This window comes from Loxodonta africana, chromosome 16, assembly GCF_030014295.1.
Source record: "Loxodonta africana isolate mLoxAfr1 chromosome 16, mLoxAfr1.hap2, whole genome shotgun sequence".
Taxonomy (NCBI): domain Eukaryota; kingdom Metazoa; phylum Chordata; class Mammalia; order Proboscidea; family Elephantidae; genus Loxodonta; species Loxodonta africana.
In genome coordinates this window covers 66,991,338-67,014,658 of record NC_087357.1, presented here as the reverse complement: position 1 = coordinate 67,014,658, position 23,321 = coordinate 66,991,338, and the positions used below count along the sequence as shown (strand labels likewise).

General features: G+C 38.0%; 1 protein-coding gene and 1 long non-coding RNA gene across 3 annotated transcripts in view; one reads left to right on the top strand and one right to left on the bottom strand.

Moving 5' to 3' along the window:
* Window positions 1-1,360: 1,360 nt before the first annotated feature.
* On the top strand, window positions 1,361-3,805 carry LOC135227937 (uncharacterized). Its single transcript, XR_010318114.1, has 2 exons — window positions 1,361-1,514; window positions 2,919-3,805. It is a non-coding gene; the product is annotated as an uncharacterized LOC135227937 (long non-coding RNA).
* Window positions 3,687-23,321, bottom strand: part of VPS26A (VPS26 retromer complex component A) — a 29,660-nt gene continuing 10,025 nt past the window's right edge. For both annotated transcript variants that reach the window (XM_003409304.4, XM_023547020.2), the window contains exons 3-9: window positions 18,811-18,886; window positions 17,510-17,666; window positions 13,655-13,819; window positions 10,878-10,984; window positions 9,399-9,467; window positions 7,468-7,610; window positions 3,687-5,401 (exon numbers count right to left, since the gene is read on the bottom strand). In XM_003409304.4, the coding sequence (XP_003409352.1) occupies window positions 5,288-5,401; window positions 7,468-7,610; window positions 9,399-9,467; window positions 10,878-10,984; window positions 13,655-13,819; window positions 17,510-17,666; window positions 18,811-18,886 (831 nt within the window). In that variant the 3' untranslated portion in view covers window positions 3,687-5,287. The remainder of the gene's footprint in view (window positions 5,402-7,467; window positions 7,611-9,398; window positions 9,468-10,877; window positions 10,985-13,654; window positions 13,820-17,509; window positions 17,667-18,810; window positions 18,887-23,321) is intronic.

Genomic DNA, 23,321 nt, shown 5'->3' with positions numbered 1-23,321 from the left:
AACCAGGAGCAGCCCGCGGACACGGCGGCGCACAGTGACGCACATCCCCGGTGCCTGCCGCCCGGGAAGACCCGAGCCGACCGGGTAGGCTGCCCGGAAAGACGCCCTACCGTTTCAGGAAATAGTAACGCCGTATGACTGGCTTCACGGGAAAGGAAGCCTTATAAGGAAAAGCCATTAAAGGTACATTTTACTCTATTTTCCATTGGAGAGTGGGATCAGCTATTGCTAAAGAAGAAAATAATCAGGCATCTTTGGGGACGCCACAGATGAGCGCGGGGACCTGCGCGGTGCGCCACGTGACCCAAACTGGCAGGCTGGGGAGCTGGTGTCCTGGAGCACGTGGGCTGTCGGGGAGCCGTGCCGGCAGGGTGGGGGAGAGGCTGCTTGTCCCCCGCTTAGGCGCGTGATGTGCGGACTGGAACGCTAAAGAGCATTCTCCCCGAAGCTTCCTTGGATTATTAGCTTTCGTTTCCCAATAGGGCGAAGTAGGAGAACATAACCTGATCTGTCCCCTCGCGAGGGTAGCCAAGGAATTTTGTTGTTCAGGTTCTTAGGTAGATGCCCTGTGTGACACGTGTGTAAGTACTGAGACTTTGTGAGCAGTCTGTGCACATCTTACTAACAGCTAATGTGGTAAGAAATGTGTGCTCCGTACCTCGGCCAAAGTTTAATTTCATTTGTATTAGTTGGATCCTGTGCCCTCTTAAATGAGGTTACGAGATACTAAATTGAAAATATGCCGTGAGATTTTTCATCTTTTTCCCGTTCTACTTACAACTTAAAACATTAAGATTGTTGCACGTGAAGCAATACTGTGTCAGATAGTATTTCAGTAACAATTTGCTACATGCTTGTGATTCACAAAATACTTTTTAAACCTCGGGGATACAAATGGACGTTCCCTTGCCCTCAAAGAGCTTCTCATCTGGTTTGGTGATAAGAAAGGCACACGTTAAACAATGTGTTGTTGTGTGCCCTCAAGTCGATTCCGACTCACAGCGACCCTTTAGGACAGAGTAGAACTGCCCCACAGGATTTCCTAGGCAGTAATCTGTTTTTTTTTTAATCTTCAGGGAGCAGATTGCCAGGTCTTTTCTCCCATGGAGCAGCTGGCGGGTTCCAACAGTAGACCTTCCGGTTAGCAGCTACGCATGTAACCATTGCACCCCCAGGGCTCCTTACATTAAACTGTACTTACTCTAATTGGCTAGTGGGAGTTCAGAAAAAGGAGCAGTTTCAGAGCCGTAGACGTCCCTTGGTGACACAGTTAAGCGCCTGCCTGCTAACCCTAAGCTTGGTGGTTTGAACCCTCCGCGCCCCCCTCCCCCTCTCCCCCCCCCCCCCCGTGCCTCGGAAGACAGGCCAGCGATCTGCTTCTGAAAGGTCACAGCCTTGACAACCCCATGAATCACAGTTCTACTCTGCACACATGGGGTCACCATGAGTCGGAGTCAGCTTGGCGGCAACTAACAACAGGGAGATTTCTGCCAGACTTAATAAAGACAGAAGCGGTAAGGAAATTGTGGTCAGAGGAAATGATGTAACTAAGTAAGCAGGGCTTAATGTTGGAAAAGGCATATTGAAGAATTTTCAAATCAGTCCCTACGTTTTTGAGAAGTCGTTCATTTAGAAAGTGCCTAGAATGGGACAAACAGACCCCGCAAAAAAGGCAAACCAACTACAGTAATAGTTCTAGCAGGAGATAGTGGATTAGTGTGGATTATGTCAGGGAATGTGTGTGTGGAAAGGACGGGAATGGAGAAACTATGAAGGAATCCTAGACAATTTAGTGACTGACCACATATGACAGAAAATGGCATCAGAAAATGGCATTAAGCTAGGATGTCTCATTAGATTTGAAAACTGGGAGAATGAGGAACAAACGAAACATTTAATATGCAGCTGAGGCAAGTGCTTTTATTCCTTCTAATCTATTAATATGCCTCACAACCATTTAAAGGTACCATTGTCACCAGGTTTATTGATAAGGTTCAGTAAGGTTAAGTAACTTGTCTCAGTGTTATGTGGAGTCAAATACGGATCTAAGTCCTTCTGACTTCAAAGCAAATTGTTCTTTCCACCACGAAGTGCTAACATTGGGAGAAACAGGCCAAAGGGGGAGTTAGTATGTACTTGAGGATGGTTACTGCATCCCATTGCCATCAAGTCGATGCCGGCTTATAGCAACCCCATAGGACAGAGTAGAACTGCCCCATAGAGGTTCCAAGGAGGGCCTGGTGGATTCAAACTGACCACCTTTTTGTTAGCAGCCGTAACTCTTAACTGCTACACCACCAAGGTTTCCCATCACTGCATAGCTATATATATATAATTTATATTTGTTATTGCATAGCTATATATATAATTTCTACTTCCATAACTTTGTTGGAAACCCTGGTGGCGTAGTAGTTAGGAGCTACAGCTGCTAACCAAAACGTTAGCAGTTCGAATCCACCAGGTGCTGCTCCTTGGAAACCCAATGAGGCAGAGTTCTGCTCTGTCCTATAGGGTTGCTATGAGTCAGAATTGACTCGATGGCAACTTTTTTTTAATACTTTGCACAGTGATTTTTGAAAACACAAAACAGTGTAGCATAACTAGAGCTGAAGGTGTGTTTTGCAGTATTCAATCTGAACTTTATCCTGGAAGTATTTCAGTCACTCGAAGATTTTAGATAGGGGAGTGACATAAGATTTATGCTCATAGAAGACCCCAAGTCTTGTATTTAAGGTCACACATTTTCTTCGCTGTGCTTTTATGTGGCTGAAACCTAAAGGCATATATATTCCATCGAGTGTCAACTCGTGTATATACTCAGCAGATTCAACTGAATATCAAAGGAACAGCATAAAACTTAAGACTTGACTGGCTCATGTGGTAACTGGTAATTTTAACTAAATATTCTGCTCTATCAGGATCAAAACAATGAAAAAATGCCTCACTAGTGAGAGAAAAGGAGTCCCTGGGTAGCACAAAAAGTTAGTAACATGCTGGACTGCTTACAGCAAGGCTGGAGGTTCGAATCCACTCAGGCTCCTTGGAAGACTCTGGAAGAAGGGCCAGGTGATGCACTTCTGAAAAATGAGCTGCTGAAAACCCTATGGAGCAGTTCTCCTCTGGCACACAGGGGTCACCATGCATCAGAATCAACTTGATGGCATCTCAGGTGAGTGGGAGAAATAACAAATGGTTTAGCTCAGTGGTTCTCAACCCTGGGTAGCTTTTTTAATGCTGATGTCCCAGCCCCAGAGATTCTGATTTTACTGGCCTGGGTAGGACCTGAGCATGGATATTTTAAAAAGCTGCATAGGTGATTCTAAGCAGCCGAGGCTGAGAACCGTTGGATTGGACACCATACTCTTTTTAAAAGACATTTCATTCTCAAGTTTATTTCTAATTAACTGGCAGACTTTTGACTTAAATCACCAAATATTAAACTACCATTTTATTTTTCAAATTGGTTATGCAGCAGGTTTCAAGCAAAAATGAATAAACATCCTGTGTATGGACAGTGTTGTTAAGCCAGCTGACCATTTAAAATTGAAACAGGTAACTTTTATAAAAACCTCATCATCGTAATCGTGCTTCCTAAACCACAGAACAGTCCTGTCTTCAGCAATGATCTGACAATGTGAACAAATTTGAGAACAGAGCTATTTTAATCACTGAAAAAGCAAGCTCAGTATGTTTCAAATTCTTTATTGTACATCATGGCTGCACAATTTGAGGCTGGTTAAATACAACTGATTTTCAAAATTTCTTTGAATATTTCTAGATTACTACATGCAAGTGACCATGAAAATATCTGGCATTTTTAAAATTTTGAAACTCTAAACAGGCACTTACATGAAGGAAAACATTACCACTCACAGATACCCACATGTAAAATAGACGCTCCAGCACGTGGTACATGGAACCTTTCACCAGTAAAGAAGTTGGTTACTGCTCTTTTTATCAAAGTGCCCTAATAGTAAACAGGTTTAAAGAAAGCAGTTGGGGTTACTTAGCTTACTCATAAAGTAAGGTTAACTGACAAGATCTGCACTGAAGTGTATAAAAAATATTGGTACAAAAACCGTAAGTGAAAGTAGTTTCCACAAAGCAGGCTTCATTTTGGTACCTACACCCCACATTTAGTGTATCAGACCCCATGCATGTGAACAGATGACTGCAGCCTGTTTTAGAGACACTGAACAAGTGAACTGAATTCAATGTTTAAAAAAACTAAGAAGAGTGAGTGAGGTTTAAGTTTTAGTGTGAACAAGCCAAAGTTCCAGTTTAACAAACAGGAAATTGTCCAGATCTGGGTAACTGTGTGTTTCACAGGTCCTGCTGAGTCTCCCATTGCAAAAATTTCCCCTGAAAAGTGAAGAGAATACATTTTTGAGGTCAAGATAACGTATTTGTGTATATGTGGCGAAAAGACTCCTTACATTTAAAAAAGGGGTACACATGTCAAAGTACTTACAGAAAAATTATAATTTTAACAAATTCAAAAATGCCAACACAGGGTCAACTACACATTGCAGGAAACACACACAGTGGTACTGCTGGAAAGTAGCAAAATAGTTACTTAATATGTGTCCCCTCCCCCACAAAAAAAAGAGTAAGGCCACCACAATGACATGCTACATAATCCCTTGAAAAACAATAAATATTCATACCACAGAAGACTTCAAAGAGGATACAAATTTAGGAAGCCACTGAATGGTAGACTCAGAAGCACCTACAGTGAAACACTCCCTACGTATTTCTCAAATACACATTAAACACGTAAATGTAGTTCTCCAAAAAAAAGATATGCCAGGTTTTACAACTTTGCAGGATGTAAGGGCCACTCAGGTTTTCTAATTTTATTCGAACACAAATATTTAAATTTTTGCATGTAGCGAATTAGCATCAAAAGGGAGAAGAAAAAGACTGATAATCAATACTATGCAGAAAGAAAGCAAAATTACAAATATCAGCCTATTCACAGGAAAATCTTTAATGCCTATGCTTATGCATATCTGAGTGCTTATCAAATCAAAGAGAGCAGTAAAAAAAAAAAAAGGCAGCTTAAGAAAATTCCAGTGTTTAAAAGAAAGCACATTTTTAAAAATGTATATACATGAACAATATTTAGTTATATCATAAAATAAATGCAGCACTGTAAGATAAAGGAAGACTATTACAAATGGAGTTTTGGCCTTTTCTCCCCCTACACACTGCAGCCACCTTTAACCCGCTGAACTGAATCTCAGCAGTTACGGGAGGGCGTTCTGTTTTGTCTTCTCCTTTCAGTTCACATTTCCGGCTGTTCAGCAGATGCCTGTGATTCTGGAGATTCGAATCGCTGGTGAAAGTTGGTTCTCTGCTTCCTCAGTTTTTCTGGAGCTTTTCGCCATAAAATGATCTCCTAGTAAAATAAATGCAAAATAGCAACAAATGAACGGTCTTGTGTTACGCCTTAAATTTTCACCTTAGAGAGACCACCTCAGTTTTAACCGCAACAGAATTAAATTCTTCTCTCCAAAAGTCCTCCTCCTTCCTAACTGACCCACTTTCTTCCAGTTCTAATCCTAGACTGCCTCTTCTGCCTTCCCTGTTCCCCAGACCAGCACATCACCGCCTTAACCCAACCAGCACAAAATCCTAGCTATTAACTGATTTAAAACATTTCTCAAAAAAAGTCTTTTGGTTTCTGTTCCACTGCCCTCATTGAGGCCCTTGTCACTTCAACCTTAGATATTAAAATAGCTTCTTGGTAGATGGTTCTGCCTCCCTTGCCTAAGGCTCCTTTCTTCATAGCCCCACCAGACTGTTGTTGTGAGCTCCCAATGAGTCGGCCCCCAGCTCAGGCTCGTGGCGACCCTATACATGATGGAAAACGTTGCCCGGCCTTGCGCCATTCCTATGAGCAGTTGTAGACTGAACTATTGTGATTCACAGGATTCCCACTGGCTGATTTTCAGACGTAGACAGTCTGAAAGATCTGATTTTCCTCCTAGTCCATCTTAGCCTGGAAGCTCCTGTTCAGCATCACAGCAACACACAGGCCTCCACTGACACATGGGTGGTGACTGTGCATAAGGTGTACTGGCTGGGAATCGAACCTGAGGGAAGCTGGGAATTCTACCACTGACCCACCAATGCCTCACCGCCAGATTGATCTTCCTAAGACACTGCTTGGATTGCTCTTCAACAGTTCTCAGTGCCTCCAGGATAAATCTCCATCCAGGCATTCATGGCCTTCTAAAACCTTTATCTAATTTACCAATATTACCCCTTCCATAGCTACACCTCCCTCCTCCACCAGCCAAACTGAGTTACTCTGTACCTCTCATGCACTCCAGATAAACTTGCCCAGCCTCTTGCCCTATATATTCTTCAAATCCCTATGCCTCTGCCTATCTAAATTTTAACCTATCCATCCTGAAATCTCTTCTCAATTTCTGTAATTTGCTTCGTCGAATCATGACTGGCTGTTTTAAACCCACGTACCAGACTAAACATGTGAGCCCATGGGAAGCAATACACTTACTCCAACAGTGCTGCCATAATAGAATTGATGGCGAAATTGTAAATTTCATGTCATTTATTCTGAAATTATAAGTTTCTTATGTTTAATTATACAGCATTATGGCAAGATTGCTGGACTAAGTGTTGTCTCTTCTAAATGACTGTCAAACTTATTTAACTGTTAATTAACTTATATAATTGTTCTTATTTCCCCCATCTGCAAAGTGAGAACCTTGAGGATAGACCATGTTTACAAAAAATAGTTCTGTATTCTTCACTTTGAACACAAATATTTGACATTCAAATATTTATTGATCTAATTCAGAACATAAAACCCCATTCTAATCAGTCTTAATTCAAAATTCACCTAAGGCTTTTAATTGATGTTCATATGAAAACAAGGTTTATGATGAACACTTTAGATGAAAAAGTATTAGAACTGGGTCATCTCATGGACATTTATAACAATTGCTTAAGAAAGGAAAAGTGTAAATGAAAAAATGCATCAAGTACACATGGTACTATGTACCCATTAGAAAGTGGTAATGGAGGTCTCTCTGTGCTCACAAGGGACACACATTCAAGACACTTAGTAGAAAAACAAAAAACAACTCCTCTGGAAAACGAATCAAGTGAGTGGTGGTGGATTTTCCGGAGACTTTTACTTCATCCTCTGTTCTTTATTGACCGCATTTTTTTAAAAAAACAAAAAGCAGATATTGTTTTTATTATTTAAAAAAAAAACTTTTAAAAGAAAACTCCTGCCAAATTAAACCCCATTCAGGAGTCCTGTAGGACAATTAGGGAGGGACCTGTCACAACAGGATTCCATTCTCGCCTACTTCCTTACCATATCCTTATACTTATTTATAGCCCAGTGCAATAAAGCTTAGAAAAGTGAGTGCTTTCTAGATGTTTTTAAAACTGCCACAGAACAAAATACCAGCCTGGGAGGAACCGTACCTGCTGCTTGAAGTACCTTCTGTCTTCCTCATCGACAAGGACTAGATTCAAAAAGTACCTTACTGAAAATTTTTTGTTCACATCTCTCATTGTTGGAGTTGGGTCATACCCCGCTAAAAATAGTCTTATTGGAATTGATTCACCTGGAAGAAAAGTAATTTTCATTTAATTTCATTAAATGTAGTCACAAGATGCCTAGGACAAAGCACTGCAAAAAGACACACTAATGCTTCATCAGTGCCTCGGGTGACATGCAGCCTAACAAAAACTTTGGAGCACTGCCTCTCAGCCTCGGCAACTACTGACATTCTGGGCTGGATAACTGTTGGGAGTGGGGGCTGCCTGGTGCACTGTAGAGTGTTTAGCCACATCCCTGGCCTCTACCTACTAGATGCCAGTAGCACATCCCAGGTGTGACAACCAAAAATGTCTCTGCACATTGCCAAATGTCTCCTGGGAGCAAAACTGACCCTGGATAAGAACCACTGCTCTACAGCCAGAATGCCTGAATTCAAATCCCAACCACTTACTGGCTGTGTGACTTTGGCCAAGTCACTTCACCTCTCTGCTTCAAGTTCCTTATCTGCAAAACGAGGATAACAATAATACTCTCCTCAGAGGAATCTCTAAGAACAATATATGTAAGGTTAATATATGTAAAGTGCTTAGCACAGTCCCAGCAGGTAAGTGGTATGTAAGTAATTTTGCTATTTTCTGCTTTCTCAAAGTTTATCCTAGTTTCTAATCGTGTGTAAATTTCTGGAATACCTATTACTGATTTATCCAAAGCAACAAGCAGGTACAGAGGGACAACATTCCTTCACAGCCAAAAAGATTGATGTTCAGATTCTCATGGCTTCTCGTGTCCTAAGAAGGGTAATTATTTGTGTATTCTTTTGAAATGTATTTTTGTCATGCTTTTGTCATGCACATCTATTTCCTGAAACATGTAAGGCCTATCCCTTCTATATTACGAAGTTATGTTGCACAGCACAAGGGTATATACATATGGGGCTCAGAGTCAGAAAGGCCTGGGCTCAAAAGTCCAACTCTGCAATCATTAGTTTTATCACCTTTAGCAATTTTTTTTTTTTTAAACATCTCTGGATCTCTTTTTTGTCTGTAAAATAAGAGACAGCAGCACCTAACTCAAAAGGTAGTAGGGAGGTGGGGAATACCAAAGAATACAAAGCCTCAGCTACAGCTGTTGCGTGCTGCCAAGTCAATTCTGACTCATAGCAATCCATGTGGCAGAGCAGTACTTCCCCACAGTGTTTTCTAGGCTAGGAGAGCAATCTCCAGGTCTCTTCTCCCGCAGAGCCGCTGGCTGGGTTTGAGCCTTTCAGTTAGCAGCCAAGCACTTAATCACTGCACCACCAGGGCTCCCTCATCTGCAGTTGGCACTCAATAAATATTAGCTGTTTTTTGAAACAATTATTAACAGACTGAGAAAAACTCAAAGGCATGAATTTAAAAATGATAAATGCTGGCTTCAATGTCTTAGACACAGAAGATGATCTAGTAATGGAACTGCTTATTTTTGAGGGGGCTCTAAGGACACCACAATCCCACAGGAATTAATGCTCACCATACTGAATCTTGTGTTCAGCATCAGAAAAAAAAGCTTTACGAAGATAAACTATTAGAAGACAATCAAGTATTACACATTCAGAATGAAAGAAGGGGTAGTACATAAACACCTCTTCTAAATTCTAAATTTAAACGACTGAAAAATTAAACCTTATTTCAGATGAGAAAGTACCATTACAGTCTTCTCACCATCTATAAAAAGGTGATCTTAAGAACCAGCATAAGAATTATTTTAAGAAACCATAAATACTCTCACACTGAACAATTCCAAACTAAACTCCCTTGAATGCTGCTGTCTGCACCTCCTATACCACAAGAGAAGTAACTGAACAGTGTGTTACCTTTTACTGGAGCACCGTCCATTATTTCATATTTGGCGATTGTTTCTGTTTCTGTTGTGGTACTGGGTCCTAGTGCAATAATGTAAATGGTACTCATTTAATATTTCCAGAACATTATTTCCAGCCTTGTACCTGCTCCCTATTTTCCAGTTATTTCAGTACTAGCTAGCTCATCGTCCCGTTTTTAACAATGTTGATCATTCTTTTCTGTTTCTTGATGTATACTTAACATACTCATCCGTCAGCTGAAGGTTTGGTCTCTTCTTCCCAAAGGTGTCATATATAGTTTAAAAAGACTCTTCTTCATTCAGTGCCTGCTATCATTTCTGACATTTGCTAAAATACAAACTAGCAATAGGCATCAGAACTAAATAATCTCTTGCATGCTGGTTTTCTCTGCAACACCCCAACTTAAGAAAGTTGTTAACTTTATAACGCTGGCAAAACAACAAATCACACACATTGTTGCTGTTAGCTGCCTTCGAGTCAATTCAAATTTATGTAATTCTTTAAAATTTTTAATTTGGGGATTCACCCTCTGAGAAATTATTTGAACCTGGACATTTAAAAAGTGAGAAAAGTGTACCAAAATACATAGAATGACCCCAATGTTGTAAAATACCAATATGCACAGACAAAAGTCTGTTCTGGATGGTCAGTACAGATGATTTTCTTTTTATTTAAGATTTTTCTAGACTAAAACTATTTTTATAATTAGAAGTAAGTTTAAGTAAACGATTACTTTTTAGACAAATGACAACCTGAAATTTGGTTTTAATGTCTTAAAATCACTTAATCTTTTAGTAACAGGTGGAAAAACAGAGAAATTCTGCCTCAAGCCTGGTAGCCTGCCCTACAGATTTCAGACTTGCCTGCCCCCAAAATCATATATATAATGTGTGTGTGTGTATATATATATATATATATATGAGTTAATATGCTTAACTATTTCCAGAAAATAATTTCCAGCCCCTGTACCCACTCCATATATATATACAGTGTCTATATATACATAGAAGATATGTACATACATATGTATACGTGTATCTTCTACTAGTTCTGTTTCTCTAGAGAACCCTGATTGATACAGATTTTGGAATAGAAAAATTGTTCACTTTAAAATGTTATGTAAATTTCAATAAAACAAACAAACAAAATCAATGCTAAATAGTGGGAAAAATGGGAATGGAGCCAGAGAGTTTCAGAGTTGTAATACCAAAATGATTTTCACTGCAGGAATTTCAATAAAGTTTTTTTTCTTTTTTTTTAATTCAACTTAAAAAAGATGAATGGATAAACAAACTGTGATACATCCATATGATGAAATATTACTCAGCAATAAAAAGAAAGCAGCTAAAAAGCCATGAAGAGACATAGGGGAGCCTTAAACGCCTAGTGCTTAGTGAAAAGGCTACATACTATATGATTCCAACCATATGACATTCTGGAAATTTAATTCAAATTCTCTTTTCAACTTACCAATTCCTGTGATCTCTTTTTTGATGAGCTGTAACTCCATATGTTGGATTTTTATTCTTACTAATAAGAAGTAAATTTTTCCAACAATCACATCCTTTAAATGATACCTTTAGGGAAAGAATATACCTCACTTACTAAATGTTTTCAAGACAAAAAGAGTGAAATACATCCTTCTGAAAATCCTTATTAGACATCTTTAAGGTAATAAAGAATGTCAATTTGACTATCCATATTGTCTAATGTGTCTTATTTTCAAGAAAGTGCTCATCAATTTACTATGCAAATAAGGACTGAAACATTTACTTGATAACCAATAAGCCTCAAAGGGAAGGATTCAGCCTAATTAATTGTCGGTCCTTATTACGTAAACTTAGTTCTCAGAGAACTTGAGCACTTAACTGGAATGGAAAATTAAGATTTTTATGCTTGCAATATTTATCTGGTCCACGAAGGTATTTTTAAACATTACAAGTGCTACACAAGAGTTCAGTGTCCTCATTATTCTAAGAGCTGGAACAGCACAGCTGCCATAAACTGTCTGGCCACAATGAAAGAATTCACAGAGACCACCTCCATGGGTTGAGTTTGTTGCTGTAACCTAACCTAATAACCAGAAACCTTTCCTAGGGACCCTGAAATGATGTGGTCATCAACCTGGGAATCCCTACAATCTCCAGAGGATTTTTTAGCCTCCTCCCAGGTTTGAATCTCAAAATAATACCCTAAGAGTTGAGTAATCAATTATGCCAGTCTCAAGGGAGGCTTCCAGTGACAAGTTTTAGGTCCTAAACTATCTGATAATTTTATCAGCAATATGGTTTAAGGCTCTGAAGGCACATGTATCACATTTTCGTTGATAGAAACCCAGAAGTGACAACTAATATGTTCAATAATAGTCTGGACAAACAAAAGGAACTAATTAAATTATGGTATTTCTTGATTGGAAAAGCTTTACCTACTGTAAAACCATGTAACAGAAGAATGTAGGGAGAGGATAAAAAAGGGCACATTCATAAACTTTAAAGAAACAGATAAGAAGTGAAAATCTACTATGTGGGCAACTCCTGTCTAGATGGAGATGAGAGGGCAGAGGGAGTCAGAAGTTGGCCGAATGGACACAAAAACGGTGGAAAGGAGGAGTGTGCTGTCTCTCTAAGGGGAGAGCAACTAGCAGTATACGGCAAGGTGTACATAAATTTTTGTATGAGACTGACTTGTAAACTTTCACTTAAAAACCCCAGTGCCATCAAGTCGATTCCGACTCATAGCGACCCTTTCCACGTAAAGCACAAAATTAAAAAAAAAAAAAAAGTGAAAATCTATCAATTAAGAGACTTATGAGTCAAACAACCAAATGCAATGTGTAGACCCTGTTTGGATACTGATTTGAGCAAACCATGTGGGAAAAACAGACATTTATGAGACAATTGGGGAAATATGAACACTGACTGAATATTCAAAGATATTAAGGAATTGTTAATTTTTAGATATAATAATAGTATTATGGTTATATTAAAAATGATACATATTTCTGAATGAAATTACATGCTGTCTGGGACTTGCCTCGATATAATCTATAGGGAGAGTGGGGGGATGAATACAGATAAAGCAAATCTCACCATGGGTTGACATTTGTTGAAGGGTGCATGAGGATTCATTACAGTGTTCAGTATACTGTTCATATGCTTTTATATATGTTTGAAATTTCCTATAATAAAGTTTAAAAAAGCATTGTTGTTGTCGTCAGGTGCTGTCGAGTCAGTTCTGACTCATAATGACCCTATGTACAACAAAACGCAACACTGCCTGGCCCTATGCCATTCTCACACAAAAAGCATTAAGTAATAAAAAAAAAAAAGGAGTCCATTTCTCTAAAAATACAACACATGTAAACATATATCCCCTCAATGGAAAGATATACAAGACGTTATTGTAGTGTGCCATCAAGTCGATTCTGACTCATAGCTACCAAATAGGACAGAGGAGAACTGCCCCATAGGGTTTCCTAGGCTGCAATTTTTACAGGAGCAGATCACCAGGTCTTTTCTCCCACAGAGCAGCTGGGTACGAACTGCCAACCTTTCAGTAAGCAGCCAAGCACTTAACCATTGTGCCACCACTGCTCTTCAACAAGGCATTAACCAAAAAAACCCACTGCCATCGAGTCAATTCTGGCTTACAGTGACCTTTTAAGAAAGAGTACAACTGCCCCACAGGGTTTCTAAGGAGCAGCTGGTGGATTCAAAATGCTGACCGTCTGGTTAACAGCCTGAGCTCTTAACCACTGTGCCACCAGGGCTCCCAACAATACATTAATAATGACTAAATGGTGAAGATAAAAATGTGTGGTATTTTTACTTCCTATCACTTTTGTACATCCTCCAAATTCTCAATAATGAAAATGTATTGGTTATGTAGTCAGAAAGAAAGGTTTTTTTGCTAGTTTTAAAGAGATGGCTAGACTGAAGACATGTGAAGCCAGTGATATCAAGTATTACCAATACAATGGGCTCAGCTTCCTTACGGGACAGTGAAATCATCTACAAACAGCAGCCAAGCAGAGAAGGATGAGGAGTAGAGTACGAAAGACACCTACACCGGCTGAAAGCCAGAACAAACTCCTATAGTTTTCTTCAGCTCACAGATTCTGTTGGTCTGTTTATACCAGATTAGTGTCAATTCTATCCTTAGTCTCACCAATTTATAAGGACCTGAAAAGCTTACTTCTTCATCTTCCCACAACATTTAAAAGCTACCTGCTTGCAAAAGGTACTTACTTTGATTTATTATATTCAAATTCTATGTGTAGACAGTCTTCAATGCCCACTTCCATCTTAATAGAGTTGTTAACATCAGGATAGGTGGCAAGCTGGTGAACAATAAGATCATACTCTTTTACCAAGTCTGTCAGTCTTCTTACTATCGTCACTTTAAGAAAATACCTGCAAAGTTAATGGAGAGAACAGTTAATTCTCCTATTATAAATTTAAGTGTTTTAAATTAGCAAACATTAACTGCAGAACTTTCCCTTTCCTGCTGGATTTCCTTTGGGATCAACTTACGCTGTCATTTACTTAATGAAAGAGTTCTAATTAAAAAAAGAAAAAACTCACCAACCATGGAAGAAAATACAAAATTTAATTTTAAGAATTATGTACACACTTTTCAGATGAGTTTTGAGGGCTCTCATCAAGCCAACTTGAAGGAATCTCTCTAGATCTTTTCTTAACCATATACACCAAATGAGATTTCTAGAACCAAATACTGGGAAACTAATGAATTTAGAGGGTAATTCACTTTATTCCACAAATGAAGTACCTAAGGGACAACATACGAGAGAAGTGTATTACCGAAACTTCACGTAATGGGGTTCTCTAAATCTATTATGATAGAAAACTCCTGTTACCTCAGATCAGCATTACCCAGACAAAACATCAGACAATTTTTTAAAATCTTAAGTCTGCCCTTAACATTGTGAAAAATGCCAATGCTACCCAAAGCAATCTACAGATACAAGGCAATCTCAATCCAAATTCCAACATTCTTTACTGAAATGGAAAAACTAATAACCAACTTTATATGGAAAGGAAAGAGGCCCCAAACAACCACAGCAATATTGAATAACAAAGTAGGAGACCTCACACTCCCCAATCTCAAATATACTGTACACTCAAAAACATACAGTAATCAGAACAGCCTGGTACTGGTTCAATGACAGACACACAGACCAACGGAACACAACTGAAAATTGAAAATGCAGAAGTAAATCCATCCATCCAAAGGAGCTGACTTTTGACAGAACTCAAAGTCCATTCAATGAGGAAGAAGCTGTCTCTTTAACAAATGGTGCTGACAAAAATGGATACCCATATGCAGAAAAACGAAACAGGATTCTATACCTCACATCATATGCAAAGACTAAGTGAAAACAGATCAAAGACCTAAACGTTAAAGCTATAAAACTATAAAGTTCCTGGAAGATAACCAGGGACAAAACTATGGGACCTATTTTAAAAAAAAAAGATTATCAAACACAATTACAAATGCATGAAAAACAGAAGACAAATTAGGTAACTGGGACCTCCTAAAAATATCTTCCAGAATGATGTATCTGATAAGGGTCTAATCTCTAAAACCTATAGAAAACTTCAACAACTCAACAACAGAAAGACAAACAATCCAATTACGAAATGGGCAAACAACACGAACAGACTCTTCACCAAAGAGGACATTCGATCTGCCAACAAACACATAAAAAGATGCTTGTGGATCATTAGCCATGAGAAAGACGCAAAACAAAACTACAATGAGACACCATTTTACCCCTATAAAAACAGCACTGACAGAAAAAAAACAAAACGACAAATGTGGTGAGGATGTGGGGAGACTGGAACCCTTATCCACTGCTGGTGGGATTGTAAAATGGCACAACTACTACAGAAAACGGTATCACACTTCCTCAAAAAGCTAGAAATAGAAACACGTTATGATCCAGCAATCCCACTCCTAGGTATATACCCTAGAGATCTAATGAAAAAGAGATGGACTGACATATGTACACCTATGTTCACTGCAGCATTACTCACATTAGCAAAAAGATGGAAACAACCTAAGTGCCGATCAACAGATGAATGGATAAACAAAATGTGGTACACACATATAATGAAATACTATGTAACCATAAAGGATAATGATGAATCTTTGAAAACTCTTATAACATGAATGAATCTGGAGAACATTTTGCTGAGTGAAATAACTCAATCAAAAGGACAAATTTAAGATCGCACTTTTATAAAAAGACAAGACTAGATATATAGAGAGAGACCAACGCTCATTGGTGGCTAGCAGGGATGGGAGGGGGGAGACAGGGGAAGCACTCTCAAGAAAGCAGACACTTGCTGCTTTCGGTGATGGGAAAGGTAGCATCAAATGTAGGTGAAGTGCACAGAGCTTGACCAAGGTAAATGATCTCACTAAGAAGTGCACCAAGGAAAAGGGCAGTTTTGATAAAGGTTATGACAAATATAATTTTGCAACAACCAAAAAATACATACGTGGTTACACAAATATGTATCTAGGCATACATGCTTATGTGTATGAATATGTGGGTACTTATGTGCACAGAGGAAACTCTGGTGGCGTAGTGGTTAAGTGCTACAGCTGCTAACCAAAAGGTCAGCAGTTCAAATCTACCAGGCGCTCCCTGTAAACTCTATGGGGCAGTTCTACTCTGTCCTATAGGGTTGCTATGAGTCAGAATTGACTCGACGGCTATGGGTTTGGGTTTTTTTTTTTCATGTGCACAGACAGAAGTATCTACAGGGGTATGTACGTACAGGTATATATGTGCATGCATGTACATCCATACATATATAATAAATCACATAGGGGATACAGTTACAGATACTTCTTAGACATAACCAAACACCTCACGAGATTGGTTTTCGGGGTTTGAAGGCTTAGGACGTAGTCTCCTTGAACAACTCAGTTAAGTGGCAATAATACAGTTCATAAGTGTATGTTCTACATCCCAAAGGGGTGAGTAGTGTTTGGGGTCTTAAAAGCTCGTGGATGGCAATCAAAGATAACAACTATTGATCTCTACTCATCCGGAACAAAAAAGAAAGGAGGAGACCAATGACTCAGAGAAGAAAGCAGTCTGCAGGACTAATAGTCTACACATACCACAGCCTCATCTACTTAAAGACCAGAAGAACTAGATGATGCCAGGCTACCACTACCAACCATTCAGATCAGGGCCACAATAGATGGATTCTTATGGAATAGGAGAGAAATGTGGAACAGAACTCAAATTCTTAAAAATGTCCAGACTAGGGAGCTTCTTGGCTCAAGTAGACACATGAGACTAGGTGGGCAGTTCCTGTCTGGAGGCGAGATGAGAAGCCAGAGGGCGACAGGAGCTGGTTGAAAGGACATGGGGAATACAGGATGGAGAGAAGGAGTGTGCTGTCTTATTAGGGTGAGAACAGCTAGGAGAACATAGTAAGGTGTGTGTAAGTTTTTGTATGAAAGACTGACTTGATTTGTAAACTTTCACTTGAAGCACAATAATAAAAAAAAAAGTCCAGACTTATTGAACTGGTTGAGACTAGAGGACTCCCCACGACTATCACCCTGAGATACTCTTTAAACCATATATGGAAATTATCCCCTTAAAGCCACCTTTTAGCTAAACAAAAGACTGGCTCACAAAATAAAGAGTATCACCCGTGAGTAATGATCTCCTTTAGAAAATCATCTATGTGAGACCACAATGTGAAAAACTACCCTGAAGCAAAGATGAGAACATAAGGGGGCAGGGAAACTAGAGTACTGGAAATGGTCCAGCTAGAAAGGAATGAATGGGAGTGATGATACATTGTGAAAAACGTAGCTGATGTCACTGAATAACGTGCATAGAAATTCTTAAATGGGAATCTGGTATTAAACACTCACCTTAAATACAATGTTATTTAAAAAATAAAATGAATAAATAAAATCAGATCATTAAAAACAGAAATCTTTTAAGTCTGCCAGTCCAGAACTATAATTGGAATTCTAGTGAGACATCCCGTAATGGCCATTACTTCCTGGTTTTGACTCTGTTTACAGTTTCTGATATACATACATACCTCAAGCGGACATTGGCACCAATGTAAGATTCATATGGCTTTTCAACCTGCATAAATTCAAAATCATAACTTCTGCTCTGAGTCAGTTCTCCAGGTAAGGCCAGTTCTTTCACTAGGTTTACAAATTCATGAGTATTACTCTTGTCATTGAAAAGTTCTAAGAAATTTAAAAAAACAAAAAGACCAATGAGATTTAATACTCATTTCAATAAAACTCTAGCTGCTTCTTCCAAAGCAAATAATTTTTACCAACAGAATTAGTTCCTCTTTGTCTCTACTTTAATAACCTAGAGCTATGATCTGAAATTCCATTACCCTCATTATTATGCTCTACCTAGGCATAAAAATTCCAAGTAGCACAGCACAATAAAAATTTCCAATTAAAAAAAATTCTTCATTCCTTTGGTATAGTTAGGACTGTCCCACTACGAAGCTGTTTTGAAATATTACCAGCAATTATTTTAACTTTCTCCCTTCAAAGCAAACACTGTTTTGTTGTTTTGTTTTAGGCCAATACATTACCTTGATAAAACTATAATACAGAAAAAACTAAAACCAATTACATTTCATTAGTATAATTTGCCCTTCGAGTATAAGCTCATTCAGAATGGATATATAAACATATATTCACTAATTTGGATACCTTAAAAATGTACAGTAAAACTTATAAAGCGAAAACTAAAACCTAGCCTATGTAAAGTGTTAAAAACATGTACTTTCTTTTCTCTCTTTTGTGAATCTACAATACCAAAAGATTTATATACAGTTTAACTCCCTGCTAAATCAAGAAGGTCTCTGAAATACACATATGGAAATGTACACAAGTTGATCTGTAGCAAGAGGAAATTACATCTTTCCTTTCCACATGGGATTTCCTGTTGACAGGTGAATCTGACTACAGGCACGTGCTAGGTCAGGAAGGCAAACGGCATGGCTCATTAGAAAGGGGGGAATGAAGGTGAAGCTGGTAATTCTGAGGCTGATGAAAAATGTAGGCAGATGGAAATTTCAGTAAGTCAATTAATCTACTTGAATTATTTTTCAAAGGCTGCTAGTTTACATAATGTCCTTCATTTTTAGTAATTAAGTCCAGGAACAAAAGCAGGGTAACTCAAACATTATTTAATGCAGTTAAAAAAAACAAGGTTTAATATGTTTATAAAATAAGTCCTCTTTTATTATGCAAAATCAACTCCTTCCTTCCACAAATCTAAGTTCTAATTCAATTACTTAAGGGCCAAATCCAACCCTCTTCACCTTCAGCTATCAAAAAAAAAAAGGAATTCTATTTTAAAACTCACCAATTTGACCCACAAATTCAATTCTTATTCCTTGGTGCTCTAGCCTCTTTCCAGGTTGCTTAAAGGCTAGGTTTACCTGCCAAAACATGAAATTTTAAGAGATGTTAACAGTCCTCTGAGTTGGGCCTACTAGTAGATTCCTTCCAGATGAATGCAATATGTAAGTATTTCAGATATTCACTATTGGAGTTGGGACACCATCACATACCTAGTTCAGGGTGACCTTATAGCACGAGAGAAGGTAAAATTTATTCAAACACAATCACTAATGAACCTATTGGTTACACATACACTTAAAGTATCTGCTCTGTTAGGAAAGAATCTTTATAGGTGGAAAAATATAAAAAGTCTCAATTAAAAAAAAGGGAAAACTTTTAAATATTCAAATGTTTTCTGGTCAAAAACAATTCTATGACTAGTAACAGATTCTCATGTGGGGTAATCACGAATTCCACGAACTGACCTAAAAGATCACTTTCAGCTTTTTGTAACCAAGAATATATTGTTATAAATCCTAACCTTAAAAGCAATGCATACTGCCAAGTCTGTCACTCATCTTAAAACAGTAATGTCCAAAGATTTAAATTCTGAGTATGATTTATTGCACATACTTCTGAAGAAAAATATATAATCTCAAGATCCCTCAATTCATATACCTGCCAAATGGAAACATTAAACTTATGATTTTTTGTTAGAAAAAATTTCTGCAGAGTATATACATATTAAAAATAAAATTCCAAACATTTAAGGATTAGCTAGTACACAATCGTTTTTCATACAAAAAAGCACACTTCCCGGTTTATTCTATAAGAAATATTGACAACATGACTCTTCAAAGCTTTTCTCCCAAAAAGTACTTCTCAAAAGAGCCTAGAAACCAAGGAACAATAAAAATAGAGGTCCAGTTACTTGTTTGTAAATTATATAAATTAAAATATTCAGTTCTCTATTTTCCACTTGTGTAACCAAGATGAGGAGTTAGCTACTTGCTTTTGAAATTAATACCTCAGAAAACAAAGTAAATAAATAGTGGTATATCCATATGATGAAATATTATTAAAAATTTAAAAATAATGGTGTCAAGAACTTTCAATGACACGGTAAGATGTGTGTGATTTGTTACGTGAAGGAAGTCAAAACTGTATACAAGTATAATCATAAGTGTATGTTCAAAAACTACAGAAAGTAAACACTCTTAACAGCAGTTACTTCTGATTCTGGGTAATTTTTGCTTTCTTTAGAGTTTTCTGTAATTTTCAAGTTTTTTTTTTTTTTATAACAGGCAGCTAATATTTTCGAAGTCAGAAAAAAAAATTGTTTAAAAAAAAAAGAAAGGCAATACTTAAAGAAGCTTCACACACACTAACAAACTTAATTTTAGGTTTGAACAACAAATGAAAGAAGCATAACTCCCAGCTGGTTCCTAGACCAGACAGCAATTAGAGCTGTTCTCTAATTTCTACCAATAAAGCACACACAAAACAGTCTATCTTTTAAAATGTCTATTTCTCAGCTGGTTTTTGAGAATGTCTTTATTTGTCTGGAAATGGCTGTGTCTGATGTTTTAACCACAATTCAGGTTACATGTTTTTGGCAAGAAAACCACCATAGGGCAGCTGTGTCCTCAATGTGACCATATTAGAAAGCATATCAGTTTATCCAACGTTGTTGATGGTAACCTAGTTAAGGGGATCCTCCAGGGCTCTCCACTGAAAAGTCACTACTTTTTCCTTTGCTATTATTAAATAATTTGTGTGGAGATATTTGCAAATATGCAAATATATTTAATAGGCCATGAAAACAATTTAGGAAAGCTGAATATATAAAACACATTCAAGGCCCTATCAAACCTGTTTTGATACAATGCTATATACTTGTCTCCAACAATGCTGTCTTCAAGGAGTGACGTTCCTGTGGATTAAGACAAACATGTGGTACCAATTACTATAAGCCATCGATAGGGTCCTTTTTAGTGAGGTACCAAGGTATTTGTACATCATTGTTGCTGGATCTGATGGTTATCCAAGATTAGTTTCCAACTGCTATCAGAGAGCATGATTCATATCCATGTTGATGAAAGATACTATGAAAATACTCCTTGTTGAAATACCTAAAATCCTACAACCTCAGACTGAGCACATGCCTTTATTCTCTTCTGCCACGGGGAACAGACGCAGAGTTCACTGTGAATGGCTTGGCACTAGTATAACTACCTCAAGGTTTTTTACTTTTCAGAGGCCAATCTAGCTCCTTTCTGAAGTCAAATAATAAAAACACTTTTATAAATGGAAGTAGAAAACAGTAAAAGTTGATTTCTAAAATATCACTTTAAGTCAATTACCGACTATCTTAATTACAAAATACTACTCTTTAAAGAGATCCAGTAAGAAGTATTCTTATTCTCTGTCTGCTGTGACAGTAAACCCGTTAAACCCATTGCTGTCAGTCAATTCTGACTCATAGCGACCCTATAGGACAGAGTAGAACTGTCCCACAGGGTTTCCAAGGAGTGGCTGGTGAATTTGAACTGATGACCATTACGTTAACATCCTGAGCCCTTAACCACTAAGCACTACGCCACCAGGGCTCCAACTGTGACAGTAGCTAATACGTATTTATAAAAGGAATAATTTTCTCAGCAATACCTATAGTTTGACAAGAACGGATTATTTTCACATGAAAACGCAATGCAGGAGAAAAATTATTTCTTCCTAAAGTTGCCATCTGGAAATTGCGTAACTTAAAGGACAGATATCCTCTCCTCCATTCCGAGTGAGTTTTTACTTTCTGTACTTCATTATAAATTTGGATTGAAAAACAAGAGCAGAACTCAAAATTAAGCTGTGGACAAACAAGAATTTTAATATTAAATTGAAAACACCCTCTGAAATTAATACTTCAGATTACTACTAATACTCAAGCCCTCTGATGAGTTGCTGAACATTTGATAGGCCAAGTATTTGAAAAGCTAATAAAAAAGCTAGTGAAGAGGAAAAACTTAATGACAAGTAAACGTTTTTTTAACATACTAGGTAAGGAAAGTTATAAATATGACCGTCTCAAAAATATACAGAAATACAGGGATTTTTTTGGGGGGCAATGAAAGTGTTTTGAAATTGTACAACCTTGTGAATATACTAAAAACCACTGAAACGTACACTTTAATAGGGTGAATTTTATGGCATGTAATCAAGTATAAGCCCTTTTAAAAGAAGGTGAAGCGTCAGAGAAATGCTCTCCTGCTGGCCTTGAAGACAACGCAAACTACCTTGTGGTGAGAGAAGGGCCCATGTGGCGAGGACCTGAGGCTAGCCTCTCGAGTTGAGAGCAGTCCCCAGCTAACTGCTAGCAAGAAAATGGGGACCTCAGTCCTAGAGCCACAAGGAAATGACTTCCGCCAAAAACCAGTGAGTTTGGAAAAAGACCCTGAACCTCAGATGACACTGCAGCACCCTTCGCCAACGCCTTGATTTAGGCCTGGCGACCACCTGAACAGAGAGCGCAGCTAATCCATACCAAACTCCTGACACACAGGAATTGTGAGACAATAAATTTGTGTTAAGTTGCTAAGTTTGTGATGATCTGTTAGGCAGTAACAGAAAACTAATACAATGGAGAAGTTTCAGCCAGCCCAACATGGGACCACTGGAGCTTTGATAAGGATAATATTTGCAAATATATTAAAATTTATCAAGTATGTTTAAATCCGGAATACATAATGCTATTTAAAAAAAACACACTATGAACAATTTGGAAAAGGAGGGTGAGAATGGCTGCACAACTTGAAGAATGTAATCAGTGTCACCGAAATGTACATGTACAAATTGTTGAATTGGTGTATGCTTTGCTGTGTATATTCTCAACAAAATATAAATTATTAAAATAAGCAAATAAATGATTTACTATTTTAAAAACTGCAAAGGGGGAAAGAGTAAAGCTTTTCCTTTCCTTCCTATATGAACTGTACCATTAGGTAATAAAACAACGTATGAGTAGCATCTCTTTATAAAAGTATTCCATCTGATGAATAAAAACAAAATGATAGAATTTAAAATATGAGCCTTTTGTAACCCCCAATGAATTAAACCTAGGTTCTGAGCATCAATAGGTGCAAAAAACAAGAGATAGAGTAAGAAAACCAGACATTACACACTCCATGATAAAATACACCACCACACATATTCTTTTTTTTTTTTAATTTCCCCAAATATTTTATTATGAAAATGTTCATTTACAGAGGACCCCCTGCGGTAGGCAGCCTTCTAGGATGATGCCCCCCTCCTGGTACTGAGGCCTTTGTATAATCTCCTCCCCTTGAGTGTAGGCTGGACCTAATCACTTGTTTCCAATGAGTAGAACCAGGCAGAAGCAATAGGGTGTGTCACTCCCAAAATTAGGCTATAAAAAACCGACTTCTCTCATGCTAGCACTCTCTCTTGCCCTCTTGCTGGCTCACTTTGAGGAACGCCAGCTGCCATGCTGGGTGTGAGCTGCCCTATGGAGAGACCCAC